Source organism: Ornithodoros turicata, chromosome 3 (genome assembly GCF_037126465.1).
Source record: "Ornithodoros turicata isolate Travis chromosome 3, ASM3712646v1, whole genome shotgun sequence".
Taxonomy (NCBI): Eukaryota; Metazoa; Arthropoda; class Arachnida; order Ixodida; family Argasidae; genus Ornithodoros; species Ornithodoros turicata.
In genome coordinates this window covers 13708287-13727973 of record NC_088203.1, presented here as the reverse complement: position 1 = coordinate 13727973, position 19687 = coordinate 13708287, and the positions used below count along the sequence as shown (strand labels likewise).

At 46.7% G+C, this 19687-nt stretch overlaps 1 protein-coding gene across 1 annotated transcript; it reads right to left on the bottom strand.

Annotated features, from left to right (window-relative positions):
* Positions 1-67: 67 nt before the first annotated feature.
* On the bottom strand, positions 68-17842 carry LOC135388149 (medium-chain acyl-CoA ligase ACSF2, mitochondrial-like). Its single transcript, XM_064617512.1, has 16 exons — positions 17782-17842; positions 15693-15885; positions 15509-15637; positions 15137-15190; positions 14960-15078; positions 12548-12595; positions 12368-12485; positions 12134-12229; positions 11913-12061; positions 11761-11858; positions 9710-9786; positions 9529-9636; positions 9276-9421; positions 9022-9163; positions 7913-8023; positions 68-212 (listed from the first exon to the last, which is right to left on the bottom strand). Exons 1-16 carry the CDS (start codon positions 17814-17816, stop codon positions 87-89), a joined length of 1749 nt encoding a protein of 582 aa, XP_064473582.1. The 5' UTR covers positions 17817-17842; the 3' UTR covers positions 68-86.
* Positions 17843-19687: the final 1845 nt, after the last annotated feature.

The following is a 19687-nucleotide window of genomic DNA, read 5'->3' as shown; positions in this document are numbered from 1 at the left end:
AACTGTAACTGCATTTCTCCTTTTCGTGGTTCTTGTAAATGGAATGCAAACGGAAACACACTGAAGCTCGAGATTCCTTCCGTCTTTCATTGTTTCAGTTTCAACCTGCGCGTAGATTCTTCCCGCATTTTGAACTTCTGAACCTTGCCAGACAAAGTCTTGGGAAACCCTTCGACGAACATGACGTGCTTGGGAACCTTGAAGTGGCTTAACTGAAAACAAAGACAACGAGCACACGATTAGCGAAAGTCGAGCAAGGTGGTTGGTGGCTTACACAGACTTAAGGCTACGGTCTCACGGTAGCCATCTTGAATTTACTTACGGACTTGCTACGGCGGGGCGCCACCGTCGCGGTTTCCGTGGATGACCCCGTTAGGGAGAACCGCGCGCGATTCTCCCGACTGGACCCTTTGACCTTGAGTCTCTTCTGTATGCCACCGTACCCGGTGTTTATACGTGTATAGAAGGGAGCATTGTCTGGTAAAAGCCTTTTGAAACTGTCGTGCAAGACGGCGAGTTGATTTTTGGTGCTTTCGTGGTTTGAGTAGAACGGGGGTAGCTGCCGCGCGCATAGCGTGTGACGAAGACTGTGCAAAATATAATATATTTGAGATCTAAAAAATATATATCTCAAACGCAAAATGGTCAAACAACCGTCATAAAAAATGGACGCAAATACTAAATAATTGCAGTCAGCTGTGAAGAGTCTGTTCACGTGCCGATCGGTAGCAGTTTTATCTCAATACAGCTTACAGAAACAGGATTTCTTGAAATGAATTATGAAATTACCACTTCTGTTGAAACTAGAAGTTCAACTCACAGTACGCACACAAAATGATAAGAATCAAAGGAATGGCATAACCGAAGTAAAATAGGCTATGTAACCTGTCCGTATTCCGCATAGTAGCGGCCGTGACTAGTAGGTGAAGATAACTTTTTTTTTTTTCTATTTGGCTGCGATTCGTGTTATCGCTTTGTGAGATGACGAGAGGTGTGATGTGTAAAGAGGGAAATAAAATGTGGGGGGAAAGCAACAAAATTGACAGGCGAAAATATATTTCAATATATCTAGCGGTATCACATCTCGGGAGGCCCATGACTGTACAGTTTGTCAATTTAGTAGACGCATCAATTCGATTTGGAATTCGAACATTGAATTCCATATTTGATTAGGAAATGGAATAGGATATACGATTAGTCGCTTCGGTGCTCAAAAACCCAAACATTCACACCGTCCTATGTATGGTGCTGCCTGCAGCGTCCATGCCATGTGACGTACAGTGTGCAAAAAATGAATTCCTCTCAAATGCAAGATGACGAAACAATCATAATAAAAAAGACATTGTAGTCAACAGCTTTTTGCTGTGAAGTTGCTTGTTTATGTTGTTTTTTTTTTTTTTGATTGGGTGTTAGCGCCGCGAAGCATATGGCTATGAGCGACGTACAGATGTGGACAGACGGAGAGAGGATAGCAGGAAGGAGTGGGGGACAGGGGGGTTAGTATGCGTCCTGGGCCGACTTCAGGGGGAACTGTGCCGACATTCGTCTGGAAAGCCTTCGGAAAACCCAGGGAAAACCTCAGACAGCACAGCCGGCGGTAGGATTCGAACCCACCACCTCCCAGTCTTCAGCACGACCTTGGTCCACCAACGAGCGGACGCCTTAGCCCACTCGGCCTAGCGGTATCTAGCGGTATCACATCTCGGGAGGCCCATGACTGTACAGTTTGTCAATTTAGTAGACGCATCAATTCGATTTGGAATTCGAACATTGAATTCCATATTTGATTAGGAAATGGAATAGGATATACGATTACTCGCTTCGGTGCTCAAAAACCCAAACATTCACACCGTCCTATGTATGGTGCTGCCTGCGGTATCATCTCATATGGCCCAAGTGTGCATAAGGCCCAAGTGAGCAGAACGCCCAAATGTTCATAAAACCCGAAAAAAAATTTGGGCCTTTTGAGCATTTGGGTCAAATGAGAAGGGCAGGGTAAGGTGTCCAGAAGGCCAAAATATTCATATGGCCCGAATGGTCATATGGCCCGAAAACCAGGAGGGAAGACTAGGAGTGACATAGATACTGTATTTTCTTTGCACATATGCGCAATTAAATGCTGAATGCGACAGAGGAGAAAAAGGTAACTGAACTAAAAATATTAATAAAAGTACTGAAATGAAGAAACAAATTTTCAGGCAAATAAGATATAAATGTGACAAAAAGTTAAATACAAATAAATATTGAATCCTTACAGGGTTCAATATTTCGCTTGGTACAGATTGGTAAGCTCTGTGCCTAATATATTTATTGAACAACTGATTCGTTTGCCGCATTAAAAGCTTTTCAACTTTCGCTTGAATACTGCTATGACGCACAATATGTAGCGCTTTTTCTGCGAAGATACCCAAGCCGGGCACGGCAGTAGCGTTATGGTGGCTAGATGAAAGTAGCGTAGCCAGAAAAAAAAAATATATTTCTGGAGGGGTTCAGGAGGAAATTTGCATAGGAGAGAAGGGTTTACTCCTCGTTTCTCTCTTCCAGATGCGCTACCAAAGGTACGATTTCGGGAGGGGTCTGAACGTCGCAAACCACGCCTACGCATGGGACCGTTTTTTCCGCTCTAACCCATCGGTGCAATTTTTTCCGAGACCATTTGTACCGTCACCAAATTTTCCGGGGCCATTTTTTCAGGGCCGTTCGACCAAATGGCGCTCTATCAAATAGGCGGACACCTTCGAATTGATTCTGTAACTGAACTCTTTGGAGACTACATTTCACAAGGCGGAAGAAGCGCATTGTTTGTGTTCACGTGAGATGCGCGCTGCAGAAGGAGCATATTCCACTGAGTGACCGAGTTCAATTCTCCAACATGGGCACTGCTTGATGAACATAATAAATCTCAGTCCCGAGCAAAATACCAAGCCGTAGCGATTCTCGGCAAAGTGTGGAATTCCTGCGCAGTCACACCTGAAAAGCAATTTTACAGAAAAATATTTCTTGCATATAACTCGCACTGATAAAAGTACCGCATTTTTCTGTGTACAAGCTCCGTTATATATAAAAAAAAGTTCTCTGAAGAAGTCCTGCGCAGGATGATGACGCGCATATGATGACATTAGATGACGCGCGGGACTTCTTCAGAGAACTTCTTTCAATGTATAACGGCGCTTATACACTGAAAAATACGGTCGAAAAAATACACTGTTAGTCTTCCTTTCTGGTTTTCGGGCCATATGACCATTTGGGCCTTCTGGGCGTTAGGGCCTTCTGGACACCTTATCCTGTCCTGCTCATTTGACCCAAATGCGCAAAAGGCCCAATTTTTTTTCGGGTCTTATGAACATTTGGACGTTTTGGTCACTTGGGCCTTATGCACACTCGGGCCATATGAGATATAACCGTTGCCTGCAGCGTCCATGCCATGTGACGTACACTGTGCAAAAAATTAATTCCTCTCAAATGCAAGATGACGAAACAATCATAATAAAAAAGACATTGTAGTCAACAGCTTTTTGCTGTGAAGTTGCTTGTTTATGTGTTTTCACCTTTATTTCTATTATTTCAGCTTGAAATAATTTATAAAATTACCATATGGAACCGAGCAGTCACCGAAATGGCATACTGGCATACACTGCGCACGGAAACTGACCAGCATCAATGCACGTAATACGGAAATGGCATAAACGAAGCAAAAATAGGGAAATTGCGCGTTTTACTCTTAGACCCGTCTGTATTCCGCACGGCAGCCGCGGTCAGCCCGGCATCATAATCTACCACGGTCTAACGGAATGGCCTGTGCATGTGTTCTTTCGGCGGCCATAAATATAGAGAGCAATAAGCACAGAGCCTATCACTGTCACTGTGTGCGGAGACCATTTGAGAAGAACTACATACCACTGGTGGCAGGTTCACAGTGTTCTGGAGTTGACCATGACAAGGCTTGTGGGACAAAGTGCACTGTCGAAGTTTCGAAGAGCAATAAATCAGTCCGAAAGTGTGTACCAGGAGGCGCGAACATTACCAGACTCAATCCACGGGGTGAGGTGGGGGGACAGAGGCGCAAACGGGAATCACGAAAGGCACGCAAGACACCAGACATCTGGGGGAAATAAGGATACAAAGAAATCGCCTTGTTGCGGACAGACGGTTGTTATAGGGGCGGTTTGCGAGGTTCAACCACAGATTTCAGTCGGTTGTGGCCAGGGTGCCCACTTCGAGCTGGCGTGTAAGACCTGTAGTACGACAAGTGCGATGGACTGAGACGACACGTCGCACCGGTGTTGTGTTCATGTGTCGGCAGCGGCAACGTCGAGGGAGCGCCATTATGTCGTCGCCTGCAGCAGCGTTACAGGATTATCAAACGCCATTGACATCAGAGAAGGCCACACCTCTGGCAAGAAATGTGTATCGCAGATTCTTTGTTATCTTCATATTATATGTTAAACTGTCATAGTAAAATATTCTAGCTGTTAACCTGATTGCTGGCTCCTCACTTTCCACCGTACCGATGTCCAAAATTACCCGCTATTGTCGTTTACCCGGCTTTTCTTATTGAGTCGCCCTGGAGTGATAACGACAGCGTGCCACCCAGTCAGAGGGCACCTGTAGGCTCTTGTTGAGCTCGAGACCTCCCCAGAAAAGTCGGCTTTATTCGCAGAAGGCTTGCAGATCAGACGATATTCGCTTCCAGTCCGGCACACGTACTTGCCGCGACGACGATTCCCGGGGACAAGTCCCCCGAAGTTCCTTACACATTACTTGTCGTAGAAGTCTACGCACTGCGTAGAGGTACAAAAAGCCGGACGCACTGAACTCATACCAACTAGCCCACCACCAAGCGCAATTTAATTACAATACTTCTGCAATGTTATTTGAGATCTACTGTACAAATATGCGCATGTCGTAATTTGCCTGGAGCACGTTTACAGTTTGCGTAGCAACACTGTATAACGCAGGCATGAGCCCCAAAGGGAGATAAGTGGTGGTGATGATGATGATGTTTATGGTAGCACTTTTTTTCGCTCCCCCAGTGGAAAAATAGTTCCGACGTCCCTGCGCGTTCCATCTTTATCTGGTAACGTACCACATTTCGAGTCCAGTTATTCGTAAAGGTAGAAAATTTCTCACACAGTACAGGAATAATTTCAACAGAAAAGTAAGGGGGCCTAAAATAGGACTGAGAAAATACCTATCAAACCTGCACCGCGCGGGGGACGTAATTGTCAGGGTAGAACAACAACAACACACACCAAAAATAATAATAGTAAACGCTCTTCTTTGCTATCTAAATTTAGCTCGAACAGTAATCCGGAAGCACGAACAGAAACACGAAATATGCAGGAAAGATGGCAGCAACGAAATATGTTGCTTTTGCGAGAGAGTGATTTTCTAGGTAGTCTGATTACAATCCTGGGTGATCGAATACACGACGAAATGGTGCGCATAACGTGACAAAGGCCGAACTTCGACCAAGAGCATCTGCTCCACCATTCCAGTGTGAATGCTCAGTGGTGTTTGCTTGCAGTGTGTGGGTAACTGGCTGATCTAAGCCAAACTGGCTCCATGCGGTTGGTCCGGCGCTCTTAACTCCTGACTTCAACACATATGAATAAAGAAATCACATGAGGACAACGTGCCCACACGTGCCAATGTGCAGCCCTGCAGTACTACAAAAGGACGATTGGCGACCAGCATAATGGAGAATAATGCAACTCCTCAGCACGAAATTCAGCCAAACGGACACAATATAACCGTACGATGAACAAAAATACACGCGGCAGGAACCTGCGTATACGGAATCACGCACGGGGCCAACGTTTCGTAAGTCAGGGAGGTCAGAGAACAGAGAACCGCTACGTGATCACGTGATCAGCACATAGGAACCCGTGCCATCTCTCGGCAACCTCTTGCAACGCGAAGCTGCCGCTGGTTTCAAACGCGTACGGCAGGTGGCGCTTGTCACCATATTTTCTGCATTTCTGTGTGCGATTTTGAACCACGCTAGTTTATTTATTATTCTTTCATTTGCGATAAAACTTTGGACATCACTCCTGTTGATAATTACCTGCCCGCTGATCATATTTTCAGCCGAGAATAAGTACAGAATAGCTTTTTATGGCAAGTGTAAAAGTAGCGTTTTTTTCTTAAATTCGATAGGCAATAATCAATTAATGACGCTTTACGCGAGAAAAAAAGTTCTTGACTATCCTTTGTATACTGTGCAACGTCACTTTGAAAAAAGATTGACAGCGCTATTTCTTTTCGTGTTCGCATCATCCTTGATTGAAAAACACCAAAAATGGAAGATATGGTCGTCCTTCTCGCTTTATAACGCCACAGCTGATCATCACATAAAAAAACGAGTTCTTGGCTTAGCTTGCCCAAAGAACAAGCTTTCGAACGGTACCAACATCATTCACGTAAGTTGCCGAGAAGCCGTGTAACCTTGGAGTGAAAATGACACTTTTCGGGTGATGAGTGGGACCGTAGCTCCTTCACTCGGAGACAGACATATTTTCACAAATTTTGTGTTCCCTTCCTGTGTACGTGGCCGTGACAGTTGAAACGAACAAGGAAGTGACATTTAACATATCACTCGGAACCAGATTTGGAACCGAACTTTGGAACTCGGAACTAGCGCTGCGAAGCAACTGTGGCTGCGAGCGGCGTACATACAGGTGTGGACAAATGGAGAGAGGACAGCGAGAAGGAGTGGGGGACAGAGGGGTTAGTGTGCGTTCTGGTCCGACTTCAGAGGGTGCTGTGCCGACATTCGTCTGAAATATGTCTTCGGATAACCCAGAGAAGACCTCAGACAGCACAGCCGGTGACAGGATTCGAACCCGTGTCACCTCCCAGTCTCGGCGTGGAAAGCGATCATCCTAACCACTACGCCACGGGAGTTGCGCGGTTGTATTGTCACTCTACCCATTTTTGCCTGCTGTTACTAAGGCGCTTCGGCCACGCAGTGCTACGTCACGAGCCATCTGATTTCAGGGCAGAGCGTTGATGGGGTGGATTTGACCAGGGTCCAAGCAATTTTGAGAGGGGGGGGGGTGAGAGCTCAGCTGACTGAGGGACCTGCAGAGTACGGTTCGGGAAAGTTGGTAGTGTGGGCAATGAAGAAGGATGTGCTCGTCTAGATCTTCTAGAGCACCGCAGGGGCAGCGTCTGGGAGGGTCAACTTGTTTCAAGCGGTAACGCCACGGAGCTGTAATAGCCACACCGAGTCGCATCCGATGAATTATTGCAGCATCATGACGACAGGTGTTTCGTGGTATGCGGAAAGCGATCGTTCGGTTAACTCTTCGCAGATTGGGGGGAGGTGATGTTGGTTGTTCAACAGCGGGAAGCCAGGGGGCGTCACGAGGCGTCGAAGAATGGAACGACGGTCTCCTCTCAGCAGCACAATAGTCGTCCTTCTCCGAGGGTTGGAGGTCTTCTAGAAGGTGTGCAAATCGAGGGCCTCTCTCCTAGCGCTACAGATCAACTGTGCTAGTCGTTTCACAAGACCATTGTGTGTTTTTGTCGCACAATGGTCGCGCCGCAGCCAAAAAGACGAGAGCTTCATGGTGTATAGCATCTCACTGCACCTTTAGTGGGTGTACGTTCACATCAGAGCTTTGGGCGGCCTACGAAAGATGTTGCTCTTTCGTCATTTATATTTGAGAGTATTGTTATCTTCGGAGCGTGGCAGATGACTGTGACGTCACAGTCGTAAAATGCGCCTAGTGGTTTCCCTGAGCACGTGACCTGTCTGTCAGGCAGGAACAGTGAGTCCGCAAATGACGACAAATCCGGTGTGCGAGAAGCGTCGCCGACTCCGTTTTGCTCTCACAATAATGACAGTTTCAGAAAGCAATGCTTTTTTTTGTGACATTATGCTCAACAACGACGACTGCTGCCTTACGTTTTCTCTGCAGTGGCTTCTGACGTCCTCTTCTTTCATGCTCTTCTCACTTTTCTTTTTTACCCACGCACAGACTTCTTCGCCGAGCCGGTCATCCGGAACGCCACAGACCTGTTCAGAGCAAAAGCACCACAGAACTGCTATATCAGCTAGAACTTCCCAGAGACACACACATGCTATATCTTCGTCCTTAAACGCGTTTTGTGTCGCAAACTGCACATCCGACAAGTCTACAGTACAAAAAAGAAAAAAAGAAAGGAGTCATTTTTGTCCTTTCGGGAAGTAAATGCACTGACACAGCCCCTATGGCCCCTTTCTGGACTATATGCACGGAACCTTGTGTAAAGCTTAGAGACTATTTGCAGTTCTGGGGAAGTAAATCTCAGGGTCAGATGACCAAAATGGGGAGCGATGGCATTCTAGGGGAAAATGGAACATTCTAAACGAAGTGCGGGGACACAATAAACAACGCAGGACAAGCTCAATCAACCCCGCTCTTCGTTTGGAATGAGCTAAAGCCCACTGACCCAACTTTCTCCATTAGTGGACTAAAAGCTGCAACTGTTCCCCTATTTTGTTTTCTTGTTTTGTTGTTGTTGTTTTTCCCCCTTCAAGTGTACGAAAGCTCCACTCTGGTATATTATCGGAATTTGAACAAATTCGAAGGGAACCCAAGCAGCACAATGTACTGAAAGTCAAGTGCAATAGGGGTGGACCGGTAGGTGGAAGACCTTGAACAGACTCTTGAAACTAAGGAACACTGATAAGACACATACCGTCCACCCCTATTGCACTCGACTTTCAGTACATTGTGCTGCTTGGGAAGGGTCTGGTTAGAGGTGAGGATATTTCCCCCAACGATGACGGATCGTACCTCTCACTCTCATATTATCACTCTATAGTGCAGGTCTGATAGCAGACACAACATACATTATTTAATTTCCGCTGTCCTCTGCAACCATTCCTATGGACTTCTACCGAAGAAGCTGTCGACCGCAGTCCCAATATTTGTGTACGCTAAGCCGCTTTCCCACCAACCTTGGTCGTTCAGGTCTACCGTGGGGCTCCAGTTGAAGGTTAACAGACGTACACACTTGAATGATACGTACGTGCACCTCTTCAATGCATGGATGAGTGTAGAGGACCTCCTCAATCTCTTGCGGGTAAATATTTTCTCCTCCGCGGATAATCATGTCCTTGATACGTCCACAGATTGTCACGTGACCATCTTCGGCCATCGTTGCTTCGTCACTGAGAAATACTGTAAGTCAGCTTTGCTCAACTGTATCACTCACGTTTGCCATCTGCAGTTTTCGGTGTTACTATGTCACCGCAAGTGTTACCGCAACACAAGGCTTATTACCCAGTATGGTACCAGTTGCTCTTGACCGCTTCTCGCGTCTTCTGCTCATCCCCATAATAACCCTGAAAGACAAGGTAGCCCCTGGCACACAGTTCTCCCTTAGTGTTGAACGAGACTATGCGGTCCTCCTTGTCCACAATCTTCACCTGCAATTAACATCCCAATGGACGTCCCACACATGTCCCACGGACATTACATGAGATACCGAACGGTCCCAGACACAGCGACTGGTTATTCAGCCTTCTAGCCTTACCTCAACGTGATCAATTGGCTTCCCAACAGTGTGTATCCACACCTCCAACGGTTCACTGGGGTCAGAGAAAGTAATGATAGGACTGCATTCCGTGCTGCCGTAACCGATCTGTGGTGAACGAAGAGGTCTTAAAGACGTCATCATAATCTTGAACGAAGACATCTGCGAGCAAGTAACATACGTGCAGCTGTCTGGCGTTTAGTTTGGACATGGTGCTCTTAACGACTTCCGGTGGACATTGAGCTCCGGCCATGAGACCTAAGCGCAAGAAAACAAACACAGCTGGATGCATTAGGCCATATACATATACAGCACAGGCGTAAATGTAAATTTAGCTGATTATCCAAGGCGCTGTCACTGCGGTAGTATGGAAGATCTAGAGCACATCCTTATCTATTGCTCGCCCTATAGGTAGTGTGCATTGACGTGCGCTGGTTCACCAGAAAGAGGGAAAAGAAGCATGCGTATGGGCGAGGTGCGCCGGTTCACCAGAAAGAGGGGAACAGCACGGGTAAAGCTACGGTGTGACGTCATATGCACGCCACCTATACCACTACTATAGAAATACCTTTGGAAATGGACGAAACATCATGAGAAGTACCAGTAGTGTCTGATACATGCTTTGTGTGTCTCAGGGGAACGACGAGCTTCGCGCAAAGGACATGCAGAGGAGAAATACCTTTGGAAATGGACGAAACATCATGGGAAGTACCAGGAGCGTCTGGTACATGTTTTGGGTGTCTCAGGGGAACGACGAGCTTTGCGCAAAGGACATGCAGAGGAGAAATACCTTTGGAAATGGACGAAACATCATGGGAAGTACCAGGAGCGTCTGGTACATGTTTTGGGTGTCTCAGGGGAACGACGAGCTTTGCGCAAAGGACATGCAGAGGAGAAATACCTTTGGAAATGGACGAAACATCATGGGAAGTACCAGGAGTGTCTGATACATGTTTTGGGTGTCTCAGGGGAACGACGAGCTTTGCGCAAAGGACATGCAGAGGAGAAATGCCTTTGGAAATGGACGAAACATCATGGGAAGTACCAGGAGCGTCTGATACATGTTTTGGGTGTCTCAGGGGAACGACGAGCTTTGCGCAAAGGACATGCAGAGGAGAAATACCTTTGGAAATGGACGAAACATCATGGGAAGTACCAGGAGCGTCTGGTACATGTTTTGGGTGTCTCAGGGGAACGACGAGCTTTGCGCAAAGGACATGCAGAGGAGAAATACCTTTGGAAATGGACGAAACATCATGGGAAGTACCACGAGTGTCTGATACATGTTTTGGGTGTCTCAGGGTAACGACGAGCTTTGCGCAAAGGACATGCAGAGGAGAAATGCCTTTGGAAATGGACGAAACATCATGGGAAGTACCAGGAGTGTCTGATACATGTTTTGGGTGTCTCAGGGGAACGACGAGCTTTGCGCAAAGGACATGCAGAGGAGAAATACCTTTGGAAATGGACGAAACATCATGGGAAGTACATGGAGTGTCTGATACATGTTTTGGGTGTCTCAGGGGAACGACGAGCTTTGCGCAAAGGACATGCAGAGGAGAAATGCCTTTGGAAATGGACGAAACATCATGGGAAGTACCAGGAGCGTCTGATACATGTTTTGGGTGTCTCAGGGGAACGACGAGCTTTGCGCAAAGGACATGCAGAGGAGAAATACCTTTGGAAATGGACGAAACATCATGGGAAGTACCAGGAGCGTCTGGTACATGTTTTGGGTGTCTCAGGGGAACGACGAGCTTTGCGCAAAGGACATGCAGAGGAGAAATACCTTTGGAAATGGACGAAACATCATGGGAAGTACCACGAGTGTCTGATACATGTTTTGGGTGTCTCAGGGTAACGACGAGCTTTGCGCAAAGGACATGCAGAGGAGAAATGCCTTTGGAAATGGACGAAACATCATGGGAAGTACCAGGAGTGTCTGATACATGTTTTGGGTGTCTCAGGGGAACGACGAGCTTTGCGCAAAGGACATGCAGAGGAGAAATACCTTTGGAAATGGACGAAACATCATGGGAAGTACATGGAGTGTCTGATACATGTTTTGGGTGTCTCAGGGGAACGACGAGCTTTGCGCAAAGGACAGATAGAGAAAAAATACCTTTCGAAACAGACGAAACATTATGGGTAGTACCAAGAGTGTCTGATATATGTTTCGGATGTCTCGGGGGAACGATGCTTTGCGCAGAGGACAGATAGAGAAGAAAATACCTTTCGACACGGACGAAACGTCGTGGGAAGTACCAGGAGTGTCCAGGCCGCTGATCATATCAATAAACATTGTCGGCGTTCCATACACCGTTGAGCACCTGCGAAGCGCGACAAATGGACGCATGCACGGCAAGGACGCCGTCCAGGAATACCTTTCTGCAGCAATAGCTTTCAATGCAGCTGCACCGTTGAAACTGGGAGCCGGCATGACGACCGTGGAGCCGAAGAGCATCGCACACGTTGTACCCAGGACGCAGCCGAAGCAATGGACCATGGGCACGTTCAGGCAGATGGTGTCGTGCTGAAATTCGACTGGCCATGGCATCATTGTTATCTACATTTAAATGCGTTCTCTGAGAACGTGCGACTGTACCTGTTTGTGGTATCCCATGATGTGTCCAACTGTGTAGGCATTATTGAGGATATTGAAGTGAGAGAGGATCGCGCCCTTGGGCTTTCCGGTTGTGCCCTGTAGCACATGGAGAATCTCAGAAAAATGTCTGACCAGACACCTCGTAGTTAGTCAAGTCATTGTTATACTAGACGTAAGCAAATGAGAGGCAATATTGCAGTATAACAGATATGCTATTGAACAGTGCAATATTACCGAGGTAAACTGGACGTTCACCGGTGCGTCGAACTGCATTCGAGAGCAGATTTTGTGCATCTCCTCACGGTGGTCTCTCTTCACGGAGTCGAGGAGGTCTGCGTACGAGCGAGTTCCTCTGCAATGGTGACCATGAGCTATAACTCGGCAATTTCAATTTAAATAAGGCAGTAGACTTACGGCATGCTTTTATGGCTCACCGTGACCACATGCTTCAGAAGTGGCAGCCTAGGCAGGAAAAAACAGAGAAACATAACATGCTAACTTTACCTATAGCGCTTCATAGTGCATTATAAGTCTAAGAAATATGCAGACACAGACGTGACCTGGGTCACCTTTCCGCCATAAACGGTGCAAAAGAACAGGCCTCCGTCAACGAAGTACCTCATCGTTCGCAGATTTACAGAAACACGCTCAAGTGACCCATGGGGCAGAGGGCTCCGGGCACTTCCTTCATCCACATCGCTACTGTATATATTGTATGGAGACAGCTATGAGCTTAATAATAGGCAATAGCTACAAACCACCTTCTATACATTCTGGTCAGTGAATAGTTTTTAAAGGAAGACTTCGCAAGGATTCGAAAAAAAAAAATTAGGTGAGCAACATACCGAACACGAGCCACCCCCTCGATACCGAATACAGGATTCGCATTCATTTTGCATCAGTAATTAATTCCTGAAACAAAAACTTTATTACGGGATGATGGCTGGGGACTTTCATCGCCGGGTGCGATACTCCCACGGACATTATAACACTCGGACATAGCAAACCGAAATCGAAATGCAAACAGCGGAAAACAGAGCTCCATACTACGGCGGTATATACGGAGGAGGATTCCGTGACGTCGCCCAGCATTGTCATCTGCTTTCAAGCCTGCATTCTTTCTTCCTTGCCGGATGCCCGATGACGTCAGCAGTGTGTTGCTTCCAGCGCCCTCTCACTTCACAGAGGCGACGCGTTCGCTTCGTAATAATTCTTCTTCTTATTATTAGGGGGAGTGTGAGGTCAGCCAATGTCTAGTTTGAGTAAAATCTGCGCAGTTTTTGACCGAGATATTTTACACACGTTCCTGGCATCCCAAAGATTACGGATATACGAGGGGGGACGGACCACCACAAAGACGGACCTTTCTGTGGGAACGCTGAACACTATCATTCATGAACATCTCTAGTTTCGGAAAGTTAGTGCCCGTTGGGTCTCGAGGCAGCTCCCCGTGCTTCACCGACAGAGAAGACTGGAAATCTCCCAAGAGCTAAGGTACCGTTTCGACACTGAAGGACAGCCGTTCCTTGATCGGTTCGTCACGTGCGATGAAACGTGGTTGCACCATTTCACTCCTGAGTCTCCGGGATCGCCAGCTCCCAAGAAGTTCCGAGGCACCCCGTCTGTGGTTAAGGTCATGGCCACGGTTTTCTGGGACAAGGCTGGCGTTGTTCATATTGATTTTCTGCGCAGTGGTACCACCATCAATAATGCATATTACTGCCAGGTTCTCAGGGATGCGCATAAAGACGCTGAAGCAAAAGCGGCTGGGCCTCATCACCGAAGCAGTCCTCCTCCTACAGGACACCGCGCATCTCACGACACGCACTTTGCAGGTACTTGGCTGGGAGTTGCTGCCACATCCTCCTTACAGTACAGACCTCGCCCCCAGCGATTTGCATCTCTTCGGGACACTGAAGGCGTTCCTTGGGGGCCGCCACTTCAGCTGTGACAAAGAGGTCAAGAATGCGGTCCGATCATGGCTGCTATGCGTCGGTAAGGATTTCTCCGCTGCTGGCATCCAAGCCCTCGTGAAACGCTGGACAAGAGCATTAGTGCAGCTGGAGATTACGTCGAAAAATAAAATTTCTCGCCTGTAAGTTTATTTTACTTGTGCGAAGAATGAAAAGTCCCGGTTTGACTAGAACACCCCTCGTACTACAACCTTTGTAGTGATTTTGTTGCGGAGTCCCACTTTATGGAGGTTGCTGGTACAAGTTGTCACTTATTGCTGTTGTTTCGTTTTGCGTAGAAAGATGCAAGAGTATGACGAACTGAAACATTTAGGGCATACGCGTGCAGTCAAAGTAGAGTGTTCAGGCGACTTGGTTATTTGAAAGAGTCAACGGGTGAGATGCTTATCAGCAACATCCACTCACTCAGTGGCGTCACTAGGGGGTGCGGGGGGTGCGGTCCGCACCGGGTGCAGCGACGGAAGGGGTGACGCGCCGCTCCAATACTGCCGCTTCCTCCCGTTCTCTGTGGTACGATGACGCCAAAAACACCATGAGAAGCCTTCTGCGAGGCTTTTTTTTTCGAAGTGTGATGTAATATGTTTACATGAATCGCCTGGTACGGAAAGGTACGTTAATGGGGCACGGGGTGGGGTGGGGGGTGACGCAAAGAGCTCCCACACCGTGTGACGCGTACCCTAGCGACGCCACTGCACTCACTTGCGCTTACACGGATACCAGAACTATCAGTTCAATTGTATCCCGCAGCTTCTGCTATGCTTCCTCCTTAGTACATAGTTACACCCGGTACCGCAGTTCAGCTCGTGTTTGCGATCAGCAAGGAAATGCTTACATCTGTTACCGTACAACCCACCTCGAACTCTTGAGCTCTCCAGGTGTGGACCTTTCCAGTTCCGGAGCAATTTCGAGAAGCATGCGATAGTAGTCTTGTCTGGCAAACTTGTCGGACATAATGAGAGCTCGGCAGTTCATCTGCAAACAGCACAAGCGCGTTAGGCGATTTGACAGCACATGCAGCGTACCACCACACATTACTCAGGCAGTACTCTAATTCCGGCGTCTTGTATGCTGTGTTGATGTTCACCTGCAACAAATCGGGGGAAAAGGTGATGTTTTACACTGTGCGTCGCAGGAGTCTCCACTAGCATGCGCTATTGACCCTGTACCACAGTATTCCTTTGGCTGCAATGCCTTGTGTTTTTGAAAATAAATAAATAAATAAATTAATAAATAATCATAAAAAAACATCTAGAGGGTCGCTGGCAACACCGTGGACACGGTCAACCTTACGACTATGTCTGACGGACATGTTGGGAGAGCAACTCTCGTGACGGTTTCGAGGGTACGCGTGAATAAGAAAAGGGAAGCCAAGAGAGGTGAGGTAGTGTGCACCTTTACCCACCAGTAGAAGCCCAGCTTTTGCTGCGGCAAATTGAACGAGTGTCCATTCGTACATGTTTGTCATGACGATTCCAACCGTGGAGCCGACGGGCAGGCCAAGAGACACCAGGCCAGTTGCCAGGTGGTCAATCTACAAGAGGTTACATATAGTGACGTCGCGTAAGTAGGTGAATATATTGTCTCACATCATTTTTGTATTGGGTGTATGTCTTTCTTAAGCCTTGATGACATGATGTGACGGCGATGTTATCACCGTGAGTAGCTGCTGCCCGGTCGACGGCATCTGCCACTGTCAGGGGTATAAGCGGAGCTGTCGGTTGATGATGGTGGTAGTAGCTGAGCTGTCTTCGTACGAGCTGCAATCGTCTCCATCGGAATCTGTATATGGATATGAGGTGGAGTCTCTAGATGTACAACTCACGTCAACCTGACTGATAACACTGGAAAAATATGGTCGAGCGCGATTACAGCAATCCTCGGGGCCGTGAGGAAATCTTTGTTCAACAAAATTATTTTGTTAGTTTAACGCAACGATTTTGTTCAGTTAACATCACACAGGGAGGCTGTTGTCGCGGTCGGAAATGAGACCGAATTTTTTGCAGCACTGTTATTTAGATTGAGGGGAGCTGTACATTTAGGGGAGATGGGGAGCGTGTTGTCACGCGCGCAAGTTTGTCACACCACCTACAAAAGAGCTGAACCCCTATATACAGTGAAGATTGGATTTGTACGAGCACCAAGAATATCGACAGGAGTGCGCATATTTTCGCAGGCACGTAAACACCTATATTGCTTTGGCGTTTGGTTGATGGCGTGTTACTTGTTATTACCGAGCAATCTGTCTGCCAGGTTGGTGGCATGTTGGGCGAGGGATACAAATGTCTGATGTGAAAATGCCGAGAAAACAGAGAGAGAGAGAGAGATAAGAAGAACAAGACACACACACACACACACACACAAAAGAGAAAAAGATAACGCCCTAACTCTCGCGACAGTCGTAAAACGTGCAAACATTGCAGGAAACACCCCAAGCTGCACAATATACTGAAAGTCCAGTACAATAGGGGTGGAGGGTATGTGTCTTATCGATGTTCCTTAGTTTCACGAGTCTGTTCAAGGCCTTCCACCTACCCGTCCACCCCTATTGCACCCAACTTTCAGTACATTTTGCTGCTTGGGATGGGGCTTGCGTCCACGAAGCTCATAGCTGTGCGGTGCACTCGTCCGTGGGGTTACTTTACTCATCATGATTACAAACCAGGCAGACGAAGACACGCAGATCTACAGCAGATATGGGCGTGTCTGTTTGTCACAGTACGAACTTGCCTTCCCCATTTCTCTCTCTCTCTCTCCTTCTTTCTCTCCTTTCACTTTCCAGCAGCGGTTCCTCTATTCATTTGAAGGTACATATGTCCAACAAACACAATCATTATCATCATCGTCTAGAAGGATACTTTTCAGCGCTAGTACAAAGCGGAACGTATAAACGTGCACACTATTTATAATGTACTTTGTATATTTAGTCTGGCATTAATACATTAAAAACAAAATGAGTGCAGAGACTGCAAAATAAATCAGTACCCGAGTACAGACAATAAAGAGATGTCCCTCTCATTTCATTTCCCTTCACACCAGAGAAATGTCCCACTGTGAACTGTTCACACACTGGTTTTGGAGGAACGAGATTGGGATAGTACCAGATTCCGACAAAGAAGTGTAGCAGATAACAAGAGGCTGAGTCACAGCTGTTGTGTAACGTGCAACAGCAACTCTGGGTGCAATCTAGATTACCAGCATACCGGGGAAATATAACATGTTATATTTTGGAAATTTTTCGCTGTCTTTTGTGCTTGAGCTTCGAGTATCACCTCCACTCTTGAAACATTTTCCTCCTCCCTGTAGTCACTGACGTGTCACGAGACGTCAGAACATCACATATTTCAAGAGCTCGGAGGCAGGCTTGGGACGACACTGATTGATTTTCGTGATTGATTATGAAAAAAAGAAAGAAAGAAGAAAAAGAGAAGTCATCGGAAGCTTTCTTTCAACATTTCACGACTTCGATGTTTTTTCTTTTTTCCACTGCCCCCCCCCCCCCAACAAACTATGCGCAATTCAAGCTTCATGATGCCGACGTCTGCTATTTATTTTAAGTTTATCACGTACAGAAAGCCACGAATGAGAACACGTCATTCTTGTATCGCGAATAATAATTTTCCTAGTCTTACACAACAAGTGCGCGGAGCACAGACAAATATCGGCATGCGAACATACCCTATGCGAGCCCATCGGTTAGCGGCGAGAGACATGCTGGCTCCGCAGCAGCGACTACTGGTCTGACAAGTTGCCACCGGATGATAATGAGAGCTCATCACGCACGTCGGCCACCTAGGATTACTTACGTGGTTTCCGGCGTTCACGTCATAGAAAAAGCAAGCTCTCGAGCGCCCATTTCGGTTCGCTCTATATCAAGTCACGTTCACCTGTTTGAAACAAGTGAGAGTTTAGTTGGTGACCAGAAGATGTAAAAGTAGAGAAGTCGGCGGCGTCTTGTCAGGTTTTTGCTTTATTTAGCGCAAATACCGTGATTACGTCATTTGGTTACCCGTGATTTTTGTGCTTGGAAGTGATTGATGGGCCTCTTCTTCTTCTACATTTTCTTTTACAGATGATGATGGTGATGTGACGATGAAAAAATGGGGATGTTTGGTTTTAGTTGTCTTTATATTGCGTCGTTTCGCACAATATTTGTTTTTTCTTCTTTCAGGACAAGATGCAGGAAAATTTTAATTTAAATCTTTATCTAAAAGCGGTTACCCCCGTGCGGGGCTCAATCGCGGAGTATTTTTTTATATTTTTTGTGTTATTGTCTGCGCGCGTTTGTCACTAATATTAGGGTATTTTTATGATACATGGGTCGTCGCCCCCATGTACTTATGTGTTTAACAAACAAGTTCCCTCTCTGCAGGGCATCCATATCGCTGTACAAAGAGCTGAACGACATATACAGGGTGTCCCAGGAAACGTGTCATCGAATTATAATAAAAAAAACTACGCCACATAGAGTCATGCAGTCAACCGCATTTCTTCTTACTAGGTTTTTGCCACCTCCTGATGTGAATGTCGTATAACGTAAGTGTAACTGTGTAAATTTTTGCGAGCTTAAGTCGGAAATTTGCCAAGTAAAGGTCACTTTTTCACCCCACCAATGTGAAGAGCGTGTATAGTTTACTGAAATTAATGATAATTGACAGGGATATTCAGGAGCTATCCCATCGGAAAAAGTAGCCGAACATCATGCTCTACGGAGATCCCGCAGGATAGCGCGCGATGAATGTTTCAGCGCAATCTTTGTCAGTCCGACGAAAGGAGGATGGAAACCCAGCCCACCCCGGCGTCGCAGAAAGAGATAACACAGGCATGGCTTATCGCGTCCCACTTTCGCTGGGATCATGATTTCCCTCTCTCAATTTTAGGAACTGTTACCTTTACTACTATCACTCTGTGGGCTGGCTTTGGAACCTCCATTCGTCGGACTGAGAGCGATTGCGCTCAAAGAGTCATCGCGAGTTATGGTCTAGTGCTCCGAAAAGCATGATGTTCGGCTATTTTTTCCGATGGGATAACTCGTGAATATCACTGTCAATTATCTTGAATTTGAGTGAATTTGGCACGCTCTTCATATTGGCGGGGTAAAAAAGTGACCTTTACTTGGCAAATTTCCGAATTCAGTTCGCAAATATTTACATAATTAGTCTTACGATACATGACATTCACATCAGGAGGTGGCGAAACCGGAAAACCTAATAAGAACAAATGCCGTTGACCGCATGATTCTAGGTGGCGTAGCTTTTTTTTATTACAATTCAATGACACGCTTTCTGGGACACCCTGTGTCTGTGTCACAGACATACGACAGCGGTCACAGCTGAAAAGGTGTCGTGTTACTGCATAGACGGACTCCTGTCGGTGTGACAGCGTATGTTTCTTCGGAAGGATCATCCTTCGTGCATCCTGGGGCAACTTAACGGGGACAACTTCAACATCAGACCGGGTTTCCAACTCGGATCAGCCTCGACGTGGAAGGCGATCATCTTCGCCACTAAGCACGAGAGATTATCTTTTTATTTTTATTTTTTTTTGCTTCCCAAAACGCTTACGAAAACACATACATGTTAAA